General features: G+C 33.8%; 1 protein-coding gene across 1 annotated transcript; it reads left to right on the forward strand.

The window, feature by feature from the left end:
• The first annotated feature begins 1,792 nt into the window (after positions 1 to 1,792).
• Positions 1,793 to 19,584, forward strand: LOC125659988 (PR domain zinc finger protein 14-like). The gene is made up of 10 exons (XM_056146986.1): positions 1,793 to 1,842; positions 9,243 to 9,511; positions 9,658 to 9,762; positions 9,845 to 10,005; positions 14,388 to 14,658; positions 15,743 to 15,872; positions 17,553 to 17,679; positions 18,611 to 18,721; positions 18,908 to 19,070; positions 19,343 to 19,584. The coding sequence occupies exons 1-10, from the start codon at positions 1,793 to 1,795 to the stop codon at positions 19,408 to 19,410; spliced, it is 1,455 nt and encodes a 484-aa protein (XP_056002961.1). The 3' UTR covers positions 19,411 to 19,584.
• The last annotated feature ends 626 nt before the right edge of the window (positions 19,585 to 20,210 follow it).

Genomic DNA, 20,210 nt, shown 5'->3' on the forward strand with positions numbered 1-20,210 from the left:
TACACTATCGTCTGAAGACAACCATTTGTCTTAATTCAGTGTATCAGTGTTCCATTCTTGTTAACACTAATATATATATATGGATTTATCTCTATAGAGGCCTATATATGGTTGATAATTAATGGAGATAAATCAGTGATTGTCAAATTATATCTATAATTATAACTTTCAGAAAAAGAGGCGATGCTATAAAACTTCAAAAATCCTTCTAGTTTATTATTCATACGTTGGTATAACACTGACATTGTCCATTCACTTTTGTATACACCTGATTTGAAAACTATATACGTGTTTCCCCACATGCTGCATCTACATGTAGTCTGTAGTTAACGTTGTAATCTTTTCTGATATTTCTTTATAAACTCAGTCTTTGCCGTTATGCGCTGTGCCCAAAATTGGAAATAAATTTATCTTTTCAACATAAACATCAAAACTTAGATATACATAAATATTTCATTCTAAATTTTGGTGTCAACAGCATACATATAATTGTAATTTTACAATTCTTTTATTCACCTTCTACCTGTGATTCCGATCGGGGCATGCGTCATTAAATGTAAATTGAGAAAAGATGTTTATCACCAAAAACTAATGCATTGTGACTTTATGATCAAGAGACGCATCATTAGATTCAAATTTTTGAAGACAAAAATATTTTTACAAATCTTTCTTGGTTATTCCACAAAAACGAGAAGAAATCTTTCTGCTAAATGAAATCAACACGTCCCGTGTGGAATCACTAAAGACGAACGCTTCCAAGAACGATATAATACGCCAAAAACCTAGTTTCAAATTATATATATCGTGGAAAACTGACCAAGTGAAACTGACCGTACGAAATGAGCGAAACAATATCTATAACTCAAATACATGTATTCCTAAAGAAGTACTTACCATTTATATTAATGAAGTATACCATCTAAAATATATGATAAGTATACCATTTATGAAATATAATAAGTATACCATTTACAATATATACTAGATATATCATTTACCACGCACAGACAGTGCGATATTCATTTCAGAAATATTTTACAATGAATATGAAAATTATATTCTTCGTCCGATTTAAATAGATTGTGTGAATCTGAAAGATATTTTTTGTTTGTTTGGTGTTTTGTTGTTGTTGCTTGTTTGTGTGTGTGTTTTGTTGTTTTTCTTATTTACTTTTAATTATTTCTTAAACAAAAAAGGAACTTTATCTTCTTTGTTGAAATACCAGATATGCATTACATATATATATATAATTACTCTGAAAGAGGAGGGGTTTATTTTCATTATATAAAACAATACCGGATAATACACCTCTATCAGGATACAGTACCATGAAGAAGAAAAAAAGATGAATAGAATAAACTATTTCAACTCATATAAAACTACTTACACCTTTTGGTATAGTTTATGAAAGAAATAAAACCCTTTGTCAAAAGAAGGAAGGTATCTAGATCTCAGATGAACTAAAATGAAGGATCTATCAAGCGTGGACAAAATTAGAATCTTAACGTAAATTAATTTTTTGCGTACAATTTCCATTCTCATTTTATAACCCTTTATTCTTCGAAATAGTAGGATGTGTTCGTAAAACTCATTCAGTTTGTCACACCCGTTAATTGAATAATCGATGAACGAGAAAAATCCAGGAGGATAATTGATTAGTGCTATCTCCTGATTGGACAATACAGACACAATCTCTCAATTGTTTTATCGTGATTGGTGGAAATGCCTCCTTCTCCCCATTGTACATAACCTGCCGTTGCCGCAATACACTGGGACTCTAAAACATCTAACAATGGAGACAACTTTCACTACTAATTATTTTCAGAACCCGATGCAGTTTGGGTAAGTATGTCGCTCAGATTCAGAATTAGTAAATATGTAAAAAGAAAATGATAAAGATCATACTATAAAAATAATTTTTTTATATACGTTTCAGTTTTGTATGCCATAAAAATCATGTTAAAGAAACCCGAATTAAACGTAGCCGATAAATATAGAATAAATAACCTAATGGTCTCAATTATAAAAGATTGATGGAAAAATACATAAACCACATGGTGGTTAAATTTACTGATTTAAATTATCCCATTTTGAGATTTGAAATGAAACAAAAATGTGCTCTATTTGAATACGTACATCAATAAAGGTTAATGTGTTTAAAACATTAAATTAATATTCATTCACCTGAATCAATTGATTTGGGCAGCACAGATGCCTTTGGAGAGATTTTGTTTACTAATTCTAAAGTTGTTGATGCAACACATCTTAAGAAGCCAGGTGCCCGACGTGATTCTTAAGACTTTTCTGTCAATGGTTCATAAGTTTTGAATCCAATTTATTGAAACATATACTGTTACATACAGATTTCGGCAGATTGCAAATATTAACGACTCATTCTATATGTTCTCTCACCTACGTCCGTCGCAAGAAGATTTATTTTTATATTAACGTACTTTGAAAATCATTGCTTATGACAAACTTCGTTTTTTAGAATGGTAGATATCAATCATATCCACGTGTGAAAAAACCCATTAGAATTCAGTGAATTCTTTCTTTTCGCTGAACGAATTGACAGCTTTAATGAAAATATAATAGGGTTGCTCTTCATTATTTTTCTGTGATTCGTATATTCATCAAAATAATTTTTATTGTAGGCCACTAAAACTTAAGTAAATCAACTCCAATTTCAAGGCATTCTTTCTGAAACTTGGATAACTCCGCGAATTCATAAGAATATAGGTTATCTTAATTCTTTTTTTTTTTTCTTCTCTTTTGTGGGTTTTTTCGTGTGTGTTTTTTCTTTTTATATTTAAGACGCCGTTTTGTCCTTGTCTGAATGCACAGGAAATAAATTTGCAGATAATTATTCTAAATGGCGTTTTAAGATGCACCTCGTAATTGATGAAATAATCATGAATTATTGAGATGCATTAAAGTTTCACTACGTTTGATTTAATGAATATGACGAAATAATCAGTACAATAAAATAAAAATTTATTTAACAAACTGTTGTTGAAATAGATCTTTATCATAAGTCTTGTATGTTTCTTTTGCATCCGACTTCGAGAGAACTCCCGCTGGCAAAGTCCTAGATTGGCCGGGTGGCGCTCGAGCCGAACATTAAAATTTCCATGCTCGCATATGTTCAGTGATACCATAAAATTTATCACTTTGATGGTAACACAAATGTTAGAATTACAGGCTGTGCGTTTAATGCCTTTTTAAATGACTTTAATCGCTGGGTCCTCAGATTTAAGCAAATTTTTCCCCTGATTGCTCACACAAACTGTAGACTTTTGATTTATAAGCATGCATGAGGCTGACAAGGAAAATCCAACGAGCAAAACCTTAGCTAAGTAAGTAACGAATATCCAATTTCATTTTTCTTCATATAGAAATTCATTGTAAAGCAGAATATTTTAATGAAGATGTGTATAAATTGAAATAGAGATATCATTTTTGGTCTTAATCATAATACATAATTCACTATAATTTGCTATTGTTTCATTAATTTTAATGTACAATCAAGATCTGTGACGGTAGTGAAACAAAACGGTATCACCAATTAAACTAGTTTTCTTTTGAAAATTCGTTACGGATTTTGGGTTAATTGACATTAGCTTTATGCGATAAACATCTTGAAACTAACAAAAACCAATAGTTCCGATTTCGCTACTAGTAGAATGAGTGGAAGTTAGAGGAGCTCAAAGCGAGCAGAAATTAATCATTTAAAGCGTCTTACAAATTGCTCTTCTGTTCTGTAAGATATGTACATCATTGTGATACTTAATAGCGATGGAGAATCAGCCATGTTTAATATGCAGAATCAGCCATGTTTAATATTTATAGCTACTCCCTGTTATTGATGTCACTTTTTTTTTCCCTTCGTGTGATATCTAGAAGATTGATAGAAAGGAATGCAATTATTATGGCTTATCATATGATTTAATCAAATGTATGCTAAATGTACTGTTATGGTGTCAATATTAATAACTTAAAGGACACAAATGCTAATACATACAATTACTAGATAATCTAAGACAAAAAATCTTTTAAGTTTTGAAATGCCTTCCATTTCTTCTCAAAAATATCTACATAGTTGTTTCTACATGCTAACTGCCTTTCTACTGTGTAGGCATTTGTCTACGTGGTAATAAGGTTATTCAACAAAAGCGGATTATACCTCTACATTTGCAACAATATACAAAATACTTTAAATGCTAATCAATTAAATTTGTTATTTCATTTTCTTAACAACCCAACAAAAAGAGTGGGTTTTTTTTTAAAACAACAATACTATTTTGCATTTTCACACTAAACATGTCCTCTCTCTCTCTCTCTCTCTCTCTCTCTCTCTCTCTCTCTCTCTCTCTCTCTGCACAAAATGTACATAGATCAATATTGACAATTTTCTTTATTGTCTTTGATACTTTACAAATTGCAATGATAATGATAGCCTTTAATCTTGACAATCTAATTAAAATTATATCCTATGATCCGCTCATCTATCGCTATGTAACGACAGTAGATGAGTGGATCAGAGGATCTAATTTTAATTAGATTGGAATCTTGATGAATTGTATTTCTATAGTATGTATATTTTAACGCCTGGAAATTCCCACAGAAATGAAAGTAGACTGTAAATATAAGAAATAAATGAGGTTATGAACTGCAACGCTTTATCCCAGCATACTTTTCATGAATGCGTAAATAGTTCATCATGACGTCATAATATAATACTTGTAAAATATTACTGGAAAATTGTAATTATATTACATTATTGCGAGGAAGTATAAAGCTTGATTATGTAGCATTTACATGTAAGTAAGGTCTTTGAGTAGATTGTTTTCTTTGGTTTTACATCCTTTTTATTTATTTATTTATTTATTTTTTCATTTAAAATTTTTTTTTGTTTCTGTGGAATTTATAAATCTGAAAAACCGTAAAATTTGGGTTAGTATTTTTGGTGCAACTTTCTATGAGATCGCTGACACGGGTACACGGGTTCTCGTTGAACGGTCATCCGGTGTCTCCTGTCTGATCGATGTAGTTCCCAACGCATCCTGTGCAGGTACATGTAATTACAGAAATAAGGTTGGAACTAACACATGTTTTCACTGTAGATTTACTTTCATTTTATGAAGAGAAATTTGGACCCTTGTGTTGTGTGCGGACACGTAGCGTATCTCGGTTTGTTGCATTGGTTGACTGTCCTAATCACGTGATCCCAAACTTCGCTTTTGTCGTTAGTATGTTTTTAATTAAGCAAACCTATTTCTTATGCTACAATTTTGTAAAATTAACTGTGAAAAAGAAAGTTTATGAATATTGTTCAGGAAATTACTAGAAATTAATCTATTAATGATTACCATTTTGCATGATCAATACACACATCCGGATGATTTTTTGATTCGTAGCAAAGACTTCTACTTTTTAAAATATAATTGCAATTGCACATGTAAATATTATTGTATAACAACTATCTTAAATCGCATCAAAGGTACATATGTCACAAAGGCTTCGCAGGACTGGTAGCAATTTACAAATGTAAAAATCAGCCGACAACCAAAAGAGAAATCAATTATTTGTCGAAAAAAACGTACCCCCAGAAAATGTTATTAGGCTAGTTCAGTCGAAAGAGAATAGAAACGGGTCACACGGGGTCTGAGTTTTATTATCAATGGCGGGTAATGGGGTTTATTTTCTAATAATTTTAACAAAACGGAAATTATTTTTAAATACAATCAGACGTGGACATTTAACACTATCACTTCCGAGGGATAACATTCAGCACGTAATGTAACACCACAAGAAACAGAAAAGCATTATGTAAATTAGCAACGTTTTTCATAAAGGCACTGAGCCTAAGAAACTTATAGAATATAATGTTTGTCCATCCTCCATATTTGGTCACATGATTCTTTTCACATAGTTATACTCACTAGTATATTGTTACTTGATTATAAATTATTTAACTGTACCTTACCAATGAGATGTTTCTCAAGGTTTCAATAAACTAAACTAAACAAGCATGCCAAATTAACTCTGCTCAGGATGGTTACTTCATGTATACAAGAACATTGAGAACTTTCAGTGATTCTAATTCACGTGATATTTAACTAAAGTATGGTCAGCAATACATGAAGGCGCGTCCTGACCTACACTCCCTAAAGCGACAGTCACACTTTCACTGTCTAATACACCGGACGTTCGACCTTAGCTAAAGCTATCAAAATACATCCATACATTAAACAGTCAGATGGGAGAAACTGGATGGTTGGCTGATTGATTGTTTGTTTTACACCCCGTCGAGAATTTTTCACTTATATTGAGACGTTACCAGCCAGAGAAGAAGTACCACAAATTTAGACCTATGCTTAGCGCTCAGGGCCGTAGCAGTGAGGGTTCTCCGAGCGTTTGGCGAAGGAACAATCACTAACCTACGTTTGCGTCAAGGGTTTGATACGGCCATGACACGAGCATGGCTCGAACGGTTACAACCCTGTGGGGATCCGGGTTAGAATGTGTCCTCAGTACCCCTTGCTTGTCGTAACTTGAGGTGACTGAATTTTGCAGCCCTTCACCGGCAATGGTGACGTCTCCATATAAGTGAAAGTCTCTCGAGAGGGACGTTAAATAATATACAATCAATATATCGGTTACGAAGCGAACATTCTACCACTGAGCTACCCTGCCGTGGATGCAAAACGGTCACTCTTGACAAAGTTTCTGTCTAACCGTATATTTAGATTGGATAAACATTTGTCTACTAAAGTCTCTCTTCCGGCAGAAATCAAAAATTTCCGAAATATGACCGTGCCATGAAGTCGCCATGGTTGCCTAATGCATTATTCTACCACGGTTATTGCAAAGATCAAAGGAATGCCGCGGTTAGTATTCTACGACATATCTTTATACGTAATAACTGATTATGTCGACACAATAAATCACTATAAGACTGTTTGGCAGTGTTTGTCATGGCTTTATATATAAATCAAATGATTGACTGAACAATGGTATGAACAATATTAGGGTAAGCAAGTGTTTAAACAATGAAATGGATGTATCATTAGGCATAGAATTGGTTAGTCACACAATGACAATTTTCCACAATGACAATGATCTACACTCCTCTCCCCGAAATCTACACTCCTTTCCCCAAAATCTACACTCCTCTCCCCGAAATGTACGCTCTTCTCTCCGAAATGTACGCTCTTCTCCCTGAAAAGGAGCGTACATTTTAGTCGTGTCTTGCGACGATGAAGTTTACACCAGTATGGATATTGAGGCTGCAAGACAGCAAATATCTATAAATCACTTTCTTAAGATCTGTTACTTGAATAACTTTTAAACCATTGCAACAAATCATCAGGTCTACCATGTTTGTAATTTGAAAATGAGACTAGGTACATGCCAAAAATTTTGAAAAACTTTGGAAAGATCACAAAAAAAAAAAAAATAAATAAATAAAAACCCAACAAACAAACAAACAAACATATATACGACATGATTTACCATCCAGACTTTGAACATTAAAATTTGATAAATGTAGACTGAGTAAAAACAAGCTTGGTATCGATAAAAGAAATCATTAGTATGATTATGAAAATGTTTAGTAACAATTCCCCAACACTTCTTTAAACATTATCTATATTTTCCTAGAAGTTGAGGAAATATTTTCTAACAGTGACTTATTAAATATCATAGTAAGTAGTTATAGTAGATTTAATATTTCATAATTCATAACCTATGCCTTTGTTTGCAAGAGAGAAAAAATAGAAATAATATCTATTACCTCTTGTTCGTCGTTATTAGTAATAGATGAAAACATACTCAGTTGATCAGCACTAGATAAGATACAGACAGTTAGAATATTGTAAAAGTTCACTAAATAATTCAACAATCAATCTATCGCCATTGTTACATGTACCTTCACAAAGAAAGTCGTGGTTGGTTCGTCTCGTCTTTGGTTTTTGTTTTTCGGGTGTTTTTTTTTTTTTTTGTTCGTTGATTTATTTGTTATGGGCCGGCACGAGCCGGCCCATTCTATGAAATAAGAATTTGAGAAGTGTATGAGTTTCTGCGGGATGAGTGTGTATTTTTTTTTTTTAAGTTGGATTACTGATTATCATGATACGTTTTCATTTTGTATGTAAAGTAATTCGGTGGTGTTTTTTAAACATTTGTTTTTGTTTTTTTTTTTTTTTTTTGTTGTTTTTTTTGTGTAACACACAGGTCACGTGCGCTTATCTGCTGACCTATTTATAGAGGTGGCGTCATTTTTTTATTTTTAAATGCATAATTCCAAGGGTGCTAAAGAATGTTTTGATTATTGCATTATACTATTTTGTTAAATATTGTCACAGGTTGTGCCAATAAAATTTTCAATCTTGAATAAATCTGATTTATTTCATAGCGAAAGGTTATGATATTTGGATAACCCAAATTAAATGTCACAGTTTTAATATGGAAAGTGTGAAATTAAATTAATGCAGTATTCATGCAACAGTCATTGCTTGAATTATTTTGCACATTAGAAAATGTTTGCTTAATTTATTCAAGTGATAAAAGCTCAATATTTTCCAATAATGAACATTGTAAATATTCATCAAACTTATAACATCCAAGGAGCAGAATAACCCATATCTATTATTTTGAGGTCATTCAGATGAGGCTTGTAAGCCATGGTCCTGTGTCACGATAGGCGTTAGCACGATAAAGAACCCTCACTGCTCAATTCCCCCGAAGGTGACGTCTCTATAAGAGTGAAAAATTCGAGAATGAGACGTAAAGCAGCATATAAACACATTATTCTGAGGTCACAATGGTTTACGGTTAAGGTTCAGACTGCTCTTTAAAAAAGTCCACTGGAGAACCTTTGCCTACTGGACATACACGTAGTTCACAGATCTTTAAGGAGTAACAGATTACTGTTCATTTTGTATGTTAATGGGTCGAATTTGGACACTTGTCCAATCAATATGTTTACGAGACAGTTTTAGTTTATGGAAACAATGATACTCTCTTGGAAATTTGTTCGGCCCATAACTTTGGTGCGTGCACCAATGTTTCTTGTTCGTTTGTTATTTAATGGATTAAATGTATAGGTGGGTGTCGTGATAAATGATTAGACTAGGAGGATATTTTGATCTAAACTCGTGTTAACTTTTGGTTCGGGGTGGAGTGTTACCCGTGGTTGATGGATTCGAGATCCCCCCTAATTAATATTCCATTTCCTACAGGACTGGATACTACCCCCAACAGATTGCACAAAATGCCGACTGCCTGCCGTCCCTGCGTTCGACCATCATGCAGTGTAAGGCTCTGGCGGACATTTCTAACCGGATGTACCCCGCACAGCACAGTCTTCCGGCCCCGCCACAAAGACAGCCCACGTTTTACTTCACTCAAGATCAGCTGGACTACGTCCTTTTCGGATTCTCTCATTCCGGATGTCGGGGATCTCCCGCCCACGCTCTCAGCGGGCTCAAAGTAGGGGAGATAAGTCATGGTTTGTATTCTATTTATCAAGACATCATCAAAATGTTCGTTCTTAACATATATAAGGGGAAGTAATTTCTAGCATTCGCTACCAGATTCATCAATGTCACCTGATTTTATGTAATGCTAATTACCTGTAATTTTGTGAATCGCTAGGAATAGAGCGGATTCTCTCCCAGCAAAGCGGTCTATCTCCTCAGTGTTCTATGAACTCCTGGAAGTTGTCCCGGACAGATCCACCACCTCACGAACTTCCGGAAGGTAAAACCCAAATAGTTTACCTTCTCTGTATTCATTTAGAAAAAATAAATATACTTAGATTTTACATTCAATTTTTTTTTAGACCTCTGCATTTGCCCTACAACGTTTGCCGGGATCATTCACTATGGGGTTTTTTGTCGGAAGGAATCTATTCTAAGGGGCAGAAAGTTTGGACCCTTTAAAGGGAAAGTCGTCAACACCAGCGAAATCAAAACTTTCGATGACAACAGTTTTATGTGGGAGGTAACAATACAATATAGAATCACTCTTACAGCACATGTTTTTGTTTAGAATATGAACAATAAATGCATTCATATATCAAATGAATAATTATGACCACATGTGCGAAATCTTGTGAAATATCATACAAAGTAATAGCACACGTGTATCATTTATTAAACAATAAAGTGTATGATTTCCGTAGTCATTATCCTTGTATGAAGGTCGCTATAGATGTAGCGTTATAGGATAAATTTTATAACGCACGTAAGCGCGTCATCCTCCTACAATCGATGCAGAGGGACGTCATATCCGCACTATAATAAACTAAAATCATGTCTTATTGTTTCTATCTACATCATGCAATTCATACCGGACTGTATCGTACGATTTTTGGTTCTGAAAGATATCATCTTATTACATAAGAATCCAAAATTCAACATGCAGCCATTCTGGCAGTCACGTGGTTTTCTGAACATTAAAGAATAGTTTTTCTCTAAAAGAAGAAAGGAAATTATCAAACAATTAACAACTGATGAAACGTAATCAACGGTAATATTCATTTTTTCCCTCAACAAGTTGATAATTTGTTCAAACAACAATGACAGCAAAATAAACATTGCACGACAGCCTCCGCGTGATGCGGATTTTCGCGTTGATTTTATTGTGTACTATTGAACTTACTTTAATTCTTTTACAAAAGTTGAAAGTAATTCAGTGTGTGTATTCATGCACGGTCGGGAAGAAAAGTACATGTGACCTTGGGGTGAACTACAATCTAGAATTTCTAAGAATCGATAGAGAAAGTGTTTTACAGATAGAAGCATCACGAAGTATATCCCGGGGTCTACACAGGTGTGTGATATATCAGTTGTGTACACAGGTGTGTGGTATATCAGTTGTGTACACAGATGTGTGATATATCAGTTGTGTACACAGGTGTGTGATATTTCGGGTTAGTTTACTAGAACGCTGGTACAGTTCGCCGCAGTCCCTGTTTTTGAGTCATGCTTGAGATTTGATTTTTCGTCCCCTAGCTGTCATGGCTGTGAAGTTAACCACTATAGTATCGTGAGACTTCATAGTGACGATTTTCACTTTCTGATATAGGTTCATAAAGTTGGTGATGTTTTACAAGTAAAATATAAGTCAAAATTGAATCTTTGGGCAATTTTTCGATTTGAAGTTATTGGCCATATGCGTTAACTATAACAATTTTCACATATATGCGACACTTCACGAGATGTAATCATATGCATATCTATATTTCGTCGCGTTCGATGCATTCGTCCTACACTTTCTGACGTCAAAACGCTAAGAGCAGCGGTAATTTTGTAATTTGAAGGAAATGGCGGGAAGTACATACTTGTATACAGTAAATTCAGCATTCGTTTCTAAAATCATAACCTGTTTCGTATATCCCGCCTATTTAACAACAAACTCATATAAACACTTTTGCAGTTTGCGTAGTTTAAGATTCCACTCAGAATTAGGGCCTAATTAGATTTTCAATCAAGGAACCTAGTTCTTTGTAATTTCCTCCTTTTATTTACAAGATGTATTTCATTTGGACGCACGCGGAGGTCGTTCAGTATCCTTTTCTATAGGGTATCTGGGTTCCCTGTATCAGAAAGAGTATACACTGAATTGTCAAGAAAGAATATGTACAGACAGAAAGACAGACGTTTAAAACGAGTAAAGAGATAAATTGAAGGGGGAGGCTTTTTTGTGAGAAGTGTATTACATAAACATATTTTAAATCTTATAAATGTTGCAGGTTATATTCGTATTTACTTGGGAGACCATCCTCAAAAGTCTATGTAGACCCAGGTAAACATTTTGTGGGAAGACATTGGGAATGTAGCTATTATCAATTATTCAAATTATAAAACATATACAATATATAGAATAATTATTGCTTATATATAATTACTTTTTTCAGGAACGTATAGTATAATATTTGTACCATATTGTATTTAGCAAACATATGAATTTATAACCTCTATCCCATCATCTTAGAAATATATTCCTATGCTTATATCTCAACATATTCCACACAGCGGGGGAATGCACACTAGCTATGCTATATTGCAATGCTTGGATAATATTGGATATATATACATGTATATTCAAAAAATTCATTCTTCTTTCAGCTTAATTATATATACATGTATATAACATGACTATTTTTGTTTTAATTTACAATGAACGTTTGATTGATGTTACTACTGTACTAGTGTGTTAAAAGGTACTAAAATTGAATTACTATATGAGCTTATGAAGAAAAGAAATGGGATAAAATATTAACACATGATGTTTTCGTGCAAGTGCGTGCTCCAGTGGTTTCGCAACAGTTTCATCCATAATATCTTTAGCATGTAAAATGTCTGCATTATATATCAGTTATGGACAAGATAAAGGGTTTCGTTACTGTGTGGAAGGTCGTGTTTGGTGAAGACTTCTCTTTATCACTGCATTCTCTATGGTAGTTTGATTCCCATTAGTCAAGAAGATTTTAAAAGATTATAGATTGCGTTAAGAATAAAAAAAACAGTGTCATTTTGTTGATCACGTTTGAACATTTGGATTCATTGATAGCCTCATGTAAAATACTGGAAGACGCTTAACAAATTACGATTATGTAATTCTAATTTATTTATGTGCAATTGGTACGGAATGTCCTGTCCGCTCTCGTATATCTTTCAGCATTTTCCACAAAGATTTGAATATTGTTGTTTTCCTTTGAGATTATTTTGGAAATTCGTGAACACTTAATCGATTTTGCTTTGTATTCTATATATAGTCAGTTTTTAAATCGAGGCAAGCTACTGACAAACAAGTTGATGGTACAGGGATTTCAACAATCTCGATTAAAGTCAGCATTTCGCAAATTCTATGGTCGTTATAACGATCTAGTTCGTCAATACAACCTATCATTGGGTCAAATGCTGTCGGACGTGTTTAATACCGATTGTTAGGCCGTTCTTGGCACACTGATTTTGACTACGGATAACTCCGGGTGTGACCGGTCGACAGGGGATGCTTACTCCTCCTAGACACCTGATCCCACCTCTGGTGTGTCCAGGGGTCCGTGTTTGCCCAACTATCTATTTTGTATTGCTTATAGGAGTTTCGTTATCTTCACCTTTCATTCATTAACACTTACACTACCCTGTTGTATATTTCTGATTACAGGCACGTGAAATCAAGGGGCAGAGGCAGTGCCCCCTCCCTCGTTATTTTTGACAACGTTCAAAATTTATTTTTATTTATTTTTTATAGTGTAGTATTGAAAGGTCAGAATGCAAGATTGGACTGATAAAGGACAGTCCTCTTCTCTCTACCCCCCCCCCCCTCTGAGCAATTCAAATTCATTTTTAACGTCTTTTATTCTATAGTTAATCCACTCTAGTGATAGTACGCATAACATCATTAGCATGCAGTGCCAATTTCATACTTGTTGAAATATTAGCTGTTCCGAGACCCAGAATATCATGACTTGACATTACAGTTTACTCCACTTACATTGAAGTTGTTTATATTGAACTATCTGTTATACTGAAGAATAAATAAATCCCCAGTTATCTGTATAGTTCACCATCTGTTATTGAACTTTGGATATGATGAACAATTCAAGCTGATCCGCTAAATTTCAGTATATCCGAAGTAGACTATTTGAATAAAATTTCTGCCACAAAGAGAAAAACATCCTAGTTATTTGAAATTCACCCATCATTTTGTTTATATTCTAAATATAGGTATTACACTATGTATTGAAATCCATCATAGAAAGTATTCCCCAAAGATTTTGAAAGTTTCAGGAAAAATTTCCATTTTACAGAATCAAAGGCTTTTGGGGGGTTCATACAAAGTTTTGTTTTTATGTAGATTTCAGTTTATTACCAAACCAAGACACAAGAAAATAATATGGAATTGTTAACGATCTTTATCATTTTGATTTCGAGTTACTAATACTAATAATATTTCAAGATTGTAAAAAAAAAATGAGCTCACGAAATTCAAATTGGAACACAGATAATTCTACGTGATAGTTTGTAGTATTCAATTGATATTGTACTTACTACATATTACTTCGTTTACCTCATTAAGATATAGGGCTCATATTAGGTGTGACCGGTCGATAGGGGATGCTTACTCTCCCTAGGCACCAACTCTTTATTTTGTATTCCTTATAGGAGTTATGAGATTGATCACTGTTCGTTATTTTCACCTTTCACATGATAATTTGTAGTATTTACTTGCTATTCTACATGATAGTTTGTAGTATTTACTTGCTATTCTACATGACAGTTTGTTGTATTTACTTGCTACGATACATGACAGTTTGTTGTATTTACTTGCTATTCTGCATGACAGTTTATAGTATTTAATTGCTATTTTGGCAGATTTTCAAACACGGTAAACTAAGCCACTTCATTGACGGCCGGGGGGCAACAGGGAATTGGATGTCTTATGTGAACTGTGCGAGGTATTCCGGAGAACAGAATCTGGTCGTCGCTCAAGACGGAGAAACCATCTACTATGAAGTATGTAAAGACATTCCGATGGGGACCGAATTATTGGTGTGGTACGGCGACATGTACACTCAGTTCATGGGCATACCTGTCACACTACAGGGCATTGGGGAGTATGGCAACACCGCGCCAGAGCCTGAAAGTGAGTTGTTCTCAATCAAGGATGGTTGGTTGTATATTGTGAATCTTTCACTCATATGGAGACTTCACCCTTGCCGGTGAAGGGCTGCTGCAAAATTTAGGCATATGATCGACGCTTATGGCCTTTGAGCAGGGAGGGTTCGGTTCTATGTTGTGACATGGGGGCTCGATTTTTGCGGTCTCATCCGAAGGACCGCCCCATTTAGTAACCTCTTACGAGAAACAAAGGGTACTGAGGACCTATTCTAAACCGGATGCCCACGGGACTCTCAATCGAGAATCTCGGAGATGCTTACATGTCGAACGAAACGAGTTGAAAACTACAGTAGTAAACAAAAATATAGAGATGTCATGGCTGATAAAACTTATGGCAAATTTTGACAATAGTTCTATTTGATTAGTGTAAGTATTTGATACTTAAGACTAAATTGAAAATTAAATCGTTGTTTGGTCACAACAAAATACACAAGTATCGGTTCAAGATATTTGTATGTGATGCAGAAACAACCGCAGATCTCTGTTGATATGACGTATCTTTGTTTTTATGATTGTCTATAACAAAGACAACCTCGTCATTGTGGTGAAGATGAGATTTTGGAGATTATAGACGGGTCTCGAGTTTGATTTCCTTCTGGAATAATCCGCCATTAATAGTCCAAGATTTAGGAAAGGATGTCCCAAGAGACTTGCGCCGTGCAATCCTCTTAACTTAGCGATTGTTTTATTGTTCAAATAAACGACGCTAAACCACAAGGAATCCTCCTCTCAAAATGGCCGTCCAATTAAAGACGTAACAACCAGGGAAAATAAAAAGATTTGTTTGCTGCCTGCTTTACGACAATGTCTTTAAGGGACTGATAGACAAGCTTATCGGGCCATTAAACGGAATTAAAGCCGAGGACCTGACGTGCAGATTTTGGGATACGATGGGTTTTATACCAAACTTGGCATTTATGGCGCTAAACACGTCTCGTGATACTGTGACTAAACTTGATAGAGTTTATAACGATAAAGTTTTCGTTCATAGCACCCATTGTACTTGTTCAAGACTCGCAACGCAATTTTTGACATGTTTTTTTTTTCAGATGCGGAAGGATACCAGTGTGAGAGATGTGGGAAGGTATTCGCGTATAAATACTACAGAGACAAGCACCTTAAGTATACAAAATGCGTTGACCAAGGAAATCGAAAGTTCCCGTGCCACTTATGTGCAAGGTATTCCAAATTTGTATGAAATGATAAGGAATGGTAATGAGGCACCAGAGACACACTTTTAAAAAATTCTTCAATAAAAAGTTGTGGAGTCCCATCTGTTAAAATATTTTGCTTTTCTAAATATAAATGAATATTTTTCAATCTTGATATCAACAATGAAATCTTGATGTCAAATTTTAAAACAATTAACAAATATTTGATATCAAGAATTCGAATCATCCATGCGAAATACTAGTTATAGGTATTTAAAAAATCCCTTTCACAGAATTATTGATATCATGAATTCGAATTATTGAGATGAGCTTCAAAGACAATGTAGAATTTATTTTAACATGTTCAAAAACATATTTTGGAAACCAAACAATTTGAAACATATATTTCTGTAGGAGTGTCGGATTGTACATATTATAAACCATCGTCAGTTACCCACGGGCGCTTCACATCAATCTCTCCATCACCTGAGGGAACGTGTGGACTCTGGTTTAAAAGAGTATATACAGTTGAATCTCAATATCTCGAACATCGATATCTGAAATACCATGGATATATCGAAATTAATTAGAAGTCCCAACTACATTTTCTTTTCGTATTTTAACCTCGATAGCATGATGATGATGATATAATAAAATTTATATAGCGCCGTATATAAAACGAATTACTCTAATGCGCTTTACAAGGGTAAGAAGAGGAATAAAATAATAAAACACAATTAAATGAAATTAGATGACATAAGATCTTATATATGTAAAATTACCAAAATAAAAATTAAGATCAATACCTAAAGCTTTATTCAGTTTTGTTTTGCTTTATCTTGAATCCATGGATTCTTCGAAGTTTTTTTCGGCCCCATTGTGTTCGGGATAAGGATGTTTGACTGTATGATATGATATACCTCGAGACTTCATAACACTCCATTAAATAAGGTGTGTGTGCCGGTGTGAGACTTCATAACATAACACTCCATTAAATAACGTGTGTGCCTGTACAAGGTGCATTATTATATACTTTCAAAAGTTGACGAACAATTTCTTATATTTACATTTTGATAATTTTAATATCATTTTAATAATGATTAAAATGAAAAAAGTGTATTCATACGCCATGATTAGCCTATTTCAAAATTTGAAAGTTTATGAGGTACCAAACTTCAGTTTTAGTTGGTAATCATGATAAGGGGAAAACGGATTGAACATCAATATAAACAGATAATCACATGTTGTATATATACATGTCGTTTTCCCATTTCGTAGTTACTTTAACTCCCTCCTTCTTTTCTCCTTTTCTCTCTTGCTGCTTAATCAAAGACGACACTAGCTACACACACAAAAAATGAATGCATGGGTTGATAAATCTTTGTTGGCTTATTCTGGTTGTAATTAGTACAGATATTTAATTCCTAAAATATTAGAAACTTGTATATTTTCTATTATCTCCAAATATTGTCATACGTTGTCCCTCTCTGTATAAATGTATACAAAGTTTTTCCACTGTATTGAACATAATGAGAAATCGTGGTCAAAATTTAGAAAAAAAATTAGGATCTATTTTCATCATTGTGCTTGTAACAAGTGGCCTTAAATCAAATTTAGTTGTAGAAAATGTTGCTTACCGGAACATCAATTTACGTGAACCATTGTAAAGTTAACTGCGATATGTGTAGTTTGGTTTGTCTGATTACAGATCTTTTGAGAAACGAGACCGTTTAAGAATACACATTCTCCACGTCCATGAGAAACACCGTCCACACAAGTGTTCCGTCTGCGGCAAGAGTTTCAGTCAAAGCTCCAGTCTCAACAAACACATGAGGGTGAGCCATTTTTTCACAAATATTATCTAAAACAAATAATAGCGGCCAATTTATCGGGAAATAATTCTTAATGATGACATTTGTTCAAAACACGAAATTTTTCACATTGATATCGTTCTCCTTAACATCTGACATAATTACTAATAGTTCTGTATGTTAAGGAAGGATACTACATCATCATAATGGCTGACTTTCTTTTGAAATTTGAATGGAACTCTAAAATCAGCAATACATGCATATTCCATAGCTGTGTAGCTTATTAAATTTACGTGTCGGCTGCGTTTGAGGCTTCTAAAGGGGTTTTAAGTTTTTTTTAAAATAAAGATGACTTCCTACTAAAACTGCATTTTTTTCACTAAATAAGGTAAATTTGAAACTTTTCAATATAAAAATTTTATTGTACACTTTCCATCCATATCAGATTTCTCTGGTTTGTTATTCATCCTTAAAGTTGTTATTACGCTAATGATCATCTTTAAAGTATAAAATGTTCTAGCAGACAAATTCATGATAGCGAAAAATAGTCCATTTACTACAAATGTTTTAAATGTTGAGTGCGCTTAAAATGTGTATTAAATAAAGAGAACGACTTCTATAATCACAATATCTCGGACCAACGAATCCATAATGAAATAACTAATATGCCTTTAAAGTAAAGCAGTCCACTCCACTTATATTGAAGTCGGTTATATTGAAATATCTGTTATATTGAAGTTGAAATAAATCCCCCGGTAGCAATATTTGTGTAGTTCAGCATTGGTTATATTGAACTTTGGATATAATGAACAATTCAGGTCGATCCCCAGGATTTCATTATATCCGGAGTAGACTGTAGTTTGTAGAAATGTGGAAAGATACATAACACTGAAAATAAATGACGTAGTTAAAAAAAATTGCATAAATTAATTAAACTGAAAACTTTTATGAACAGGTTCACAGCGGGGAACGCCCCTATAAGTGTGTTTACTGCAGCAAATCTTTCACAGCCTCCAGCATTCTCCGGACGCATATTAGACAACACTCGGGAGAGAGGCCTTTCAAGGTAATTCGCAAAAGAGTGTTGAACAGTTTACGTAGCCTATTGACTATGGTCAATATTGGATCTTTGACTGTAATCTACGTGTATATTGGGTCTAGCTCTGCGACAATAGGATATTTCTGCTAGTAATGAATGTCTAATCAAATTTGGAATTTCAAAACAATGAAAATATTTTCTTTCTTCTTATAGTGTAAATTCTGTGGGAAAGCTTTCGCATCACATGCAGCACATGACAGTCACGTGAGACGGACGCACGTGAAAGAAAAGAATTTTCCCTGTAAATACTGCGGAGCCGAGTTTAACCACCAACAAGAGTTAAAGGTTCATTACAGGAATCACCATAATGGTGCACGTGAGTGAGACGTTGATTAGATTAGATATTAATTATTATTCCTGGGGATTCTATGGTCTACAAATGTTTAAAAAGTAACTAGACAAAAGGAATAAAAGGCACGGATTTTTCTAACAAATATGAGATATTAGGTTATTCTAAAGACCTCAATTACGTTTAAAAAAAATTTAAACAAGAATTTATGATTTAACACATTATATATATAAGCCTTATCCTTTAAGGTAAAATACAATGCAATAAATATTTACTAGAACTGTTTTTCCTTATTCCAGACTCCAATATGACGTCATGGCCTACCATGGATACGCCGATCGCTGTTCCTCCACATTTGTCCATCTAGAGGCTCCTTCTATATCCGTTCTTCTCTCTTTTCTTGGCTGTGAACCAGATTTAAGAAATTAATTTGTATAGAATAGTTTGATATACATGTATATGCACTTTTATTTTTTGGATTATACATAATTTATATGTTCCTTCTTTGTATTGTAAATACAGATATATTTTTTTTCTTGCACTGTGTTTTCTAATAATTTAAAAAGATATAATTTCTGAAAATTTATTGGGATGTGTAAGCAGTTGCTTATATCATCAACGACACTTGCTACAAACTTATTTTCAAAAAATAATGAAGATGAAAACTAAATTTATGTTTTAATATAAATAAAATGAATACAATTTACTGTATGAAATATGATTAACTCCCACGACTTCTCAATTAAAGTCCAAAACAGTGGGAATCATTTGTATAGAGTTACATATATAGGGAGGGGTAATATATTTCAATTTTGAACATATTGAAACTATATAACGAAAACATTTCAAATGTAATGATTTATAAATATAAAATATGTTTTTGATATCTTAGGTCAGAGAAAATGGGAGACATCAATTTAACCAAGTATACCTCTGGTATGTCCAGGGGTCCGTGTTTGCTCTTCTTTTAATTTTGTATTCTATACAGGATGTAAGAGATTGATAGCTGCTCATCGAGTTTTTCAAACGGATGATCTCTCTAGACAATGCAGTAGCTTCCACCATGAGATTAGATAGTCACTTTTGCCTCTTATTGTATCTTATTTGATCATTGCAATGAAGCGATAATATTGCATTAAATCAGAAAGGTTAAACGCCCGATCTTTA

Source organism: Ostrea edulis, chromosome 1 (assembly GCF_947568905.1).
Source record: "Ostrea edulis chromosome 1, xbOstEdul1.1, whole genome shotgun sequence".
Taxonomy (NCBI): domain Eukaryota; kingdom Metazoa; phylum Mollusca; class Bivalvia; order Ostreida; family Ostreidae; genus Ostrea; species Ostrea edulis.